Below are 7,797 nucleotides of genomic sequence, written 5' to 3'. Positions count from 1 at the left end.
CTTGCCTATTGCTAGTTTCTCAAACTATTAGTTTCCCCTCCTCTAATCTATGAACTAGCTAGTTCATAGTAGTTTACATTATATTAGGTTCAAGGGTGCCTTTCAAAATATGGCTCTTGTTTTGAGGCATGGTTCTCTTTCAATGACGAAGAGTGATTGGTTGATGTTTCAAGGCTCTTTAAAAACTCCTTATATTTCAATTTCAATCTTTAGCAAGATTGATACTTGTTTCTCATGAGTTGTTAGCTCTAGCTAAAAGCTTTCTCCTTTGTAGGGGTTTCTTCCCCATTGTCTTTTAGTGAGACCAATTTTGGTGAGTTCCTCCCTATTTCTACACCTTTTGACATGATGTTATGAGGCTCAAACTATTTGGGTCCTTCCTCATTTTAATTTAATTAGAACAATAATATATTTTATCTTTGTATGATTAATTTATATATTTTTTTCTTCAAAATATATAATTTAGTAAGTTGACAATTTTGAAGTTAATGAACCTTATAAAAGAAGATTTAATATATAAAGGAAAAAATAAAAAATAACAAACTTGAATTAAATGCTAGGTAAATAATTGTAATGACATCTTTGTATTAAAAAATGTAGGAAAAATAAGAAAATCTATTCCTATTTAAAATCTTATAGATTTACCTATTGACATAGTAAAGATCGACATTATTTTGTAATCCATCTATCATGAATAAACATATTCAACTTAAAAGATTTATTGGTAGATGTATAGATTTTAACTTAATTACAAACATCACAACCTTTTCTAGTGCAACAAAAAACAAAAACTTTGTTAAGACAACTAGACACTTGCTAAGTAGTAAGTTCTTTCTAGTCTTTACATTTAATAGTGATAAACACACACTCCTTCTTTAAGGAAAAACCTTTCGTTGATTATTGCGTAGATGAACACTTGAGTTCATTGAGAGGATCCTTGCTAGTCCAGCCTTTATCAAAAAGTTGCTTCATATACTCCCCATACGATAATGCTGAATACAATGGAGGGTTCTCATCATTTATCAATTCTTTGAGAGGAGAAATGATTACATCATGAAGTGGTGGCATACAAAACATTGGCCATGACATTCGTGCACACTTTTTGTGAACAATGCTCCTATGTTCAATGCTCTTATATTTTCCATTGCTTAGTATCTGTCTTACAATTAAAACCCATTAGAAAACAACACCACAATCTTAAATTTCTTATTATCTATCTTACAATTAAAACCCATTAGGAAACAACACCACAATCTTAAATAGATGTTATACTAATAAAATAAAAGTTAACCTGAAATATCTAATCATTAAGAGGTAAGAGGTGAGATTGACCTCGATTTGATCACCAATATTGACAACAAGAGCTCCTGGGACGGAAGGAATATCAATCCATGCATCATCCTTACGAACTTGCAAGCCTGGGGTTTGGTCATGAAGGAGAATTGTGAGGGCACATAGATCAGAGTGAGGTGAAATCCCCAACACTTGGTCTGGTTGAGGACAAGGTGGGTAGTAGTTTATGGTGAGATGAATCTCTTTCCTCTCTCCACCCAATGCCTCCTCAAGAGCATTTTCATTAGCCAATCTGAGCCCTCCACATAGTGCCTGCATTATTACCTCCCACAATCCACAAATCTTTTTAGTGTATTCATCCATTACTTCCCTGCAAAACAAACCGCACACCATGTCAGAGAAATTAGCTGTAAATTTTGTTACTATTTCTAAATTATCTTGATGACGAATTATAATGTGTGATCTGAAATATAATGCAAAACATCAACATAATGAATCCTCTATTTCTTGATTAGATTAATACAATGCAATCTTAAACTAACAAACACAAATTTATAGGTTGTCCTCTAAAGAAACATACATTTGAACAAGGATACAAGTTAACTATTAGAGGAAAAAAGAAAAGAAAAAGTTGCAACACAATCTAGGAGAGACGACCTAGTAGCCGTCCAGGCTAACTTCAGGCACCTAGAACTCCTAATCCATACGTCAAAATTTGTCAATTTTTTCAGTGAACCTTCATGGTTGAGTGAAGAGCTTAAAGCTAACCTTTCAGCTTTTCCACATTTGTGGAGCTCTATACAAAACTAAAGTGTCATTTTAGAACATTCTTCCCAAACCCGTTATATTCACCCCCCAATAGCCACTCAATAAATGCACAAATGGACCAATCAACAACCAAGAAAATTTAAAAATGATCGACTATTAATACTTATGAGATCACATACTATCGTTTTTAGAACATAGTTTGAAGAATCTATAACAGTAGAAATAACGGTCATTGAACATGGGCAGCTACTAGATGTCTTGTCTATCTAGAAAATTTATTACAGTTAATAAATAAACTATACTCAACGTGAAATCGGCAGGCTTCTTGGGCCACTTGCTCATGACTCTCTGAGAAACAGGCCAGACAATATTATAATAGTAATCCTTCCAGTCCAATTTGGCATCAGCTGAAGCTCCAACTTTGGTGCCATACCCAATATGAATCCCTCCTTCACTTCTATACGCTTCCTTTTCTTCCATAGGAAGCTCAAAGAAGGCCTTCCCCACATCTTGTACCCGGGCAATAAGTGACTCAGAAATCCCATGATTAACAACCTGAAAAAATCCCCACTCCTCTGCAGCGCTTGAAATTTCATCCACCATAGCTCTGCTGAGAGGCTGCACGTCCAAGCCATGCAAGTCAATGATTGGAATCTGCACGTCCTTTGCATGAGAAGAATTGTTGGAGATCTCCTCCCTTGCCCTAAAATATTTGAGGGAAACTGTTTGAATTCCCTTCTCTGCTAAGCTCTGCACGCTAGTTATGGCGGATTCAGACTCCATGGCTGTTACAACATTAACATGAAAACCCTAATCCTTCGTATTCACCTTATATAATATGAATATCTGTCTTCCTTTCTTTCTTGAACTCTTGTATTAAAAAACTCACGTGAAAGATTTCGGCCAGCCTAACTGGATAAAGTCTTGAGTCAAATGCGCGTGCAGGGTGGTATGGGTGCTATTTTCGTTTGCTTTCGTATGATTTAAACCTTGTCAAGATTTGCGGGAAGGATATTAAATTTTAATATCTCGTGTTGAGTTTTGAACATTTTATAAGGATATTAAGGTTTTATATTCATGTTGACTTTGGAACAAGTTTTTGGACACTTTAAGGACTGTTGGTTTATGTTTTCTTTTATATATATATAAAATTTCTACGTTCTAATTATTGAGTTCCAGAAGACAATTTCAAAAGCTTTCAAATTTGACATTTTTTATTAGTATTTATGAAATGAAATCAAAAGATTCCTACCATGTTTTTTTTTTGTTAATTTGATTTTAAACTCAACATTGTTTGGGGTCAAATATTTGTTTGGTATGATATGATTTGGTTAAGTGGATATTCTTTTTTATTTCATAAATAAAGTTGCAAATCTTTACATGAAATAAATCTTTATTTATACTAGCAGGGTGCAAGGGTTAATTTGATAGTCTTGTATATCTTTGATGATGTTCTTGAATAGTCAATATTTTGTTGTTGGTTATACTTAAGTTTTGTAGTTCATCCTTATTGATAGGTGCAATGGTTATGCCAATAGTGAAATATATCAAATGTTGATACTATGCTATATTTATGGATCTCCATATCTCTCTATATCTATATCCATATGTCTCTTTCTAATTCAAAATCTCTCTATTTAACTCCCTACATCTAGCTCTATATTTTGTTTACTCACACACATAGACACTCGTTTCTCCCTCACTATCTCTATATTATCCCCTATATTTATCTTAAACCTCTATCTATATTCTAATTTATATAATTATACTTGATATATTCTATCTAGATATATATCTAGCTATCTTTATATCCACCTATCATTTCACATATCATTACCATTCTACATCTTCATATTTTCTCTCTCCTCTCACCTCTTACTTTTTCCACCTCTTCCACTCTCTTCACATTTGTCTTGCTCAAACACATATACACACACCCTCTCTAGCCCTCTCTCCCCCTCTCCTATTTTATCTATATCATTATTTACACCTTTCTATTTTTCTTTATCTATTTTTCTATTATTAATCATACTCCTCTCCATCATTTCCCTATTTCTCCTTATCCAACTATAATTCTCTATATACATGGATAACCTATCTTTTTCAAATTAATCATTTAAAATTGGCTCAATCTCATCGTATCTATTACTTCCTCTCTATATCACTCTATATCCAAGTAAGAGCAAGAAGATGAGTCTCAATTCCATAGAAGTCCTTTTTGTGGAATGAGACTTCTCAAATCAGGGACCCTATTTTTAAGAATAAGATGCCTGTTATGGTTCATTAGCCCGATCCATTTTCAAAAATTGGGTGCCCAATTCTTGAGTACATATCAAGCTACCGAACCTAAACGAGCATGCGATTTTAAAAATTGGATGCCTAATTTTATTCAAATCAGGTGCTTGATTTGTAAAATCTTATATATTGATTTGCTGAGAAAAATTTGTCTTTTTCACTAGTGATAGCAATATTTGGAGACAAGAGACAGATTTTCAAAGCCCTACTGACCCCCCCAAAAAAACAAAATAAATTTTTTTCTTTAACAAATTTAGTATATAAAACATAGAATAGGTAAACTATAAACAAAAACATAAATCATAGGTTCAACAAATACTGAAAACATAAACTATAGGTTCAATTTCAATTCAAAAACATAAAATTTAAGTAGAAAACATAAACATTAGCATTAGGCAAAACAATAAAAATAAAATACATTAACATTTAAAGGTAAAACAATTTTTGAAAAACTTAATCACACAAAAGAAATCAAAATTTGAAAATTCTAAACTTAGAAAACCAAAAAACATAAAAAATTGTGTTCATATCCTATTGTCCTCAAGCTCCTCCTTTTTCTATTTTCATTCCCATTCATCATTTTCGAAAAAGAGAGGGAAGAGAGAAAAAAAGAGGGAGGAGAGAGGGAAAAGATGGGGAGGAGAGAGAAAAAAGAGAGGGAGAGAGAAATGATGAACTTGTCATATAAGTCCATGTATAGAAATGAATAAATTCACATGTCAAAACCATTTATTTTAAATTACATGGAGGATTTTGAGGTATTATCCAAGCATCTCATTTTTTCATGTGTGTTAGTTTTTGCATGATTCATGTGTAGTTTCTCGTCTAATGTTTGCCTAAGATAGGGGATGTAAGCAATGAAAATGAATATCTTGAACATTTACACCTTGATTTTATATCGCTTGAGTTTTGGGCATTTACATTCACATAATGGTAATTGGATGGCTCGCAAGAATAGGTGACAATATCGAGCCCATAATCGATATTGGACTTATCCATTATGTTAGTCAACCCTAGTTTGATCCATATGATTACTTATGTATTAAGGCTATACTAGTTCATATGTGTCTCTCTATATCTGTATTAGGGTTGCACCACGACCTAGTTACAAAAATTGAAAATTAAAAAATATTGTTCCCTAGACTAACTTCTCTAGAATTTTATTGTTGTCCTATTAGTTTAAATACTAAAGACTTTAAGTTGATATACTAAGGAACTACATGTATAGATAGTCCTATGCAATTAGCTATAATTGAAAGATTGTCTTCTTGAATAAAAATTTCACATAGAAATAGCATATACACTAGAAAAATTAGAGTTAAAATTGTGTCATAATATTACATCGTAGGAATTATATTTAATTTTGGCTCATCTCTTAGATATTATATATTAAAAAAAGGGTTTGACCAACATGAAGGATGCTAACAATCTCCCCTTCTCTTTATAGTATGCATCAATATATATTTTTAGTGCCAAAAACATAGAACACCACATCGACAAAGGATGATGTATCATTGGAAGGAAAATCATAAAATATTATGTTGTGTATGCAACCTAAACTTGTATCAACCTAAAGTCTCATTAAAAAATATGATGTTCAGTAGATTACACGTCTAGTTTTAGATTATTTTAGTAATTCAATACCAAACAATAAATAGTAAATTAACAATAATTATGAAAATGATTTACAATAAATTTAAATTGTAAAGAGAAACTTTACTAGAATTTATATAGTTTTATGTCATATGTCTTTCAAATGTGTTATTGTTCTTCAAAGTAGGAAATTGTATTGATTTTTATTATATCTATTATGGAAATATTCACTCTTCATGCTTTTCAAAATTATTATTTCTCCTTAAGTGATCTCAAACTTTATTAATCCAACAATTATATAGTTGGTGCCAAAGCTTTTACAATGTGTAGAAGGATCAACTCACAACAAAGAAATCTTTGAAAAAATGCATTTACTATGTCTTACATAAGATACATCTAATTGCACGGTTCTTTCCATTTAGGAGTTTTGATAATGGTTTTCACTATTTTTTTAACAAAAAAAATAAATTTTATTTAGATATTAATTTAGAGAGTTCCCCATATAATCCCAATCACTTACCATGATTCTAATACTAACCCTAAACCTCAAATGCATAGAACTACATAATAACTCTGATTCTAAAACTACCTCTAAACCTCAAATGTGTAGAACTAGATAATAATCCTACCGTAATCATTCTCTCTCCTCCCTTTCTCTATCCTCCCTTCCTCTTTCTCTCTCCTACTACCACTCTTAAACTAACCCTAAACCTCAAAGGACTAACCCTAAACCTCAAAGGCCTAACTCTAGATAATGACTTAAATTAGTACCAACCTAGATGACATAATATGTTTCCATTACTAGTTTGAATGGGCTAACTAATACATACAAAAACCTTTACCCTAACTATGACATGTATTTTAAGATGTTTAAATAGTTTTAAAGACATGTAATTAGATTTATGTTTTAGATTTTTTAATTAAATAGTAATTTTGTGAATTTTTATGTTGTATATATATATATATATGCATATTATATATCATGGACGACATATTTGGTGAGGCCCCACCCCCACCCCCACCCCCTCCACCTCCACCCCTACCTCCATGATTACCTAGTCCTCCACCACCTACCCCTAAAGAGTTATGAGAGAGAATGGGGCATAACCTCTTCCACCTCATGTGAGACATAGAGACCCTTAGGTGTGAGACACACCACCCCACCCAACACCCCCCCCAACTACTTTTCCTTGAAAATAGTATGCAAGACATTGTACACTCTCTAGAGCACTTAGACTATGAGATAGATAGATTTAGAGCATGGAGGGAAAACATGTGTGCCTTTTATTCTAACAACCTATCTTATAATTAGGTCCATGAATTGAAAATAAATAAAGGACATTTAAAAAGATATTTTAAGAACCTAAAGATGGGTGATGAGATAAGTGAGAAGAAGCCTCATATCTATATTAGATGGTGTACTCACCCCCAGATATCACAACATTTTTGGAAGCGGTGGATGGTATTTGACCATTCACCACACACTAATCATGAGGCGCCCATGTAATTTCTTAGGAAATTATAGGTAGATTTCAAATTATGTTTAAAACCTGATTATTTTGATATAAAACCATTTTAAGGGGTCACTGGAGGGATGCGTTAGGATAGGCCTAGGGGAAAGCTTAGGGACAATACTAGGAATTGTCAATGCCCTCATCCTCTTGTTCATCTTCCTACACCAGTTGTTCCAACACCTCTCTATCATCAAGTAGTGTCATCTTCTCTTAGTTCATTGAGTGCCCTTTCAAGAAATTTCGTACAGTAGTGGACATTGACAAAGGATATTCCTCCCCTTGGACATGTTTGCACTAGTTGTGGGGATATATGCAGAGGCCTCAAGAGTGATGT

General features: G+C 32.8%; 1 protein-coding gene across 1 annotated transcript; it reads right to left on the bottom strand.

Annotated features, from left to right (window-relative positions):
• Positions 1 to 703: 703 nt before the first annotated feature.
• On the bottom strand, positions 704 to 2,877 carry LOC149539480 (flavonol synthase/flavanone 3-hydroxylase-like). Its single transcript, XM_089799223.1, has 3 exons — positions 2,369 to 2,877; positions 1,333 to 1,663; positions 704 to 1,155 (listed from the first exon to the last, which is right to left on the bottom strand). The coding sequence occupies exons 1-3, from the start codon at positions 2,842 to 2,844 to the stop codon at positions 898 to 900; spliced, it is 1,065 nt and encodes a 354-aa protein (XP_089655349.1). The 5' UTR covers positions 2,845 to 2,877; the 3' UTR covers positions 704 to 897.
• Positions 2,878 to 7,797: the final 4,920 nt, after the last annotated feature.

Source organism: Cupressus sempervirens, chromosome 9 (genome assembly GCF_028749045.1).
Source record: "Cupressus sempervirens isolate cs-2001-9-10 chromosome 9, ASM2874904v1, whole genome shotgun sequence".
Taxonomy (NCBI): Eukaryota; Viridiplantae; Streptophyta; class Pinopsida; order Cupressales; family Cupressaceae; genus Cupressus; species Cupressus sempervirens.
The sequence above is the reverse complement of the archived record's forward strand: the minus strand, read 5'-3'. Positions and strand labels throughout refer to the sequence as shown.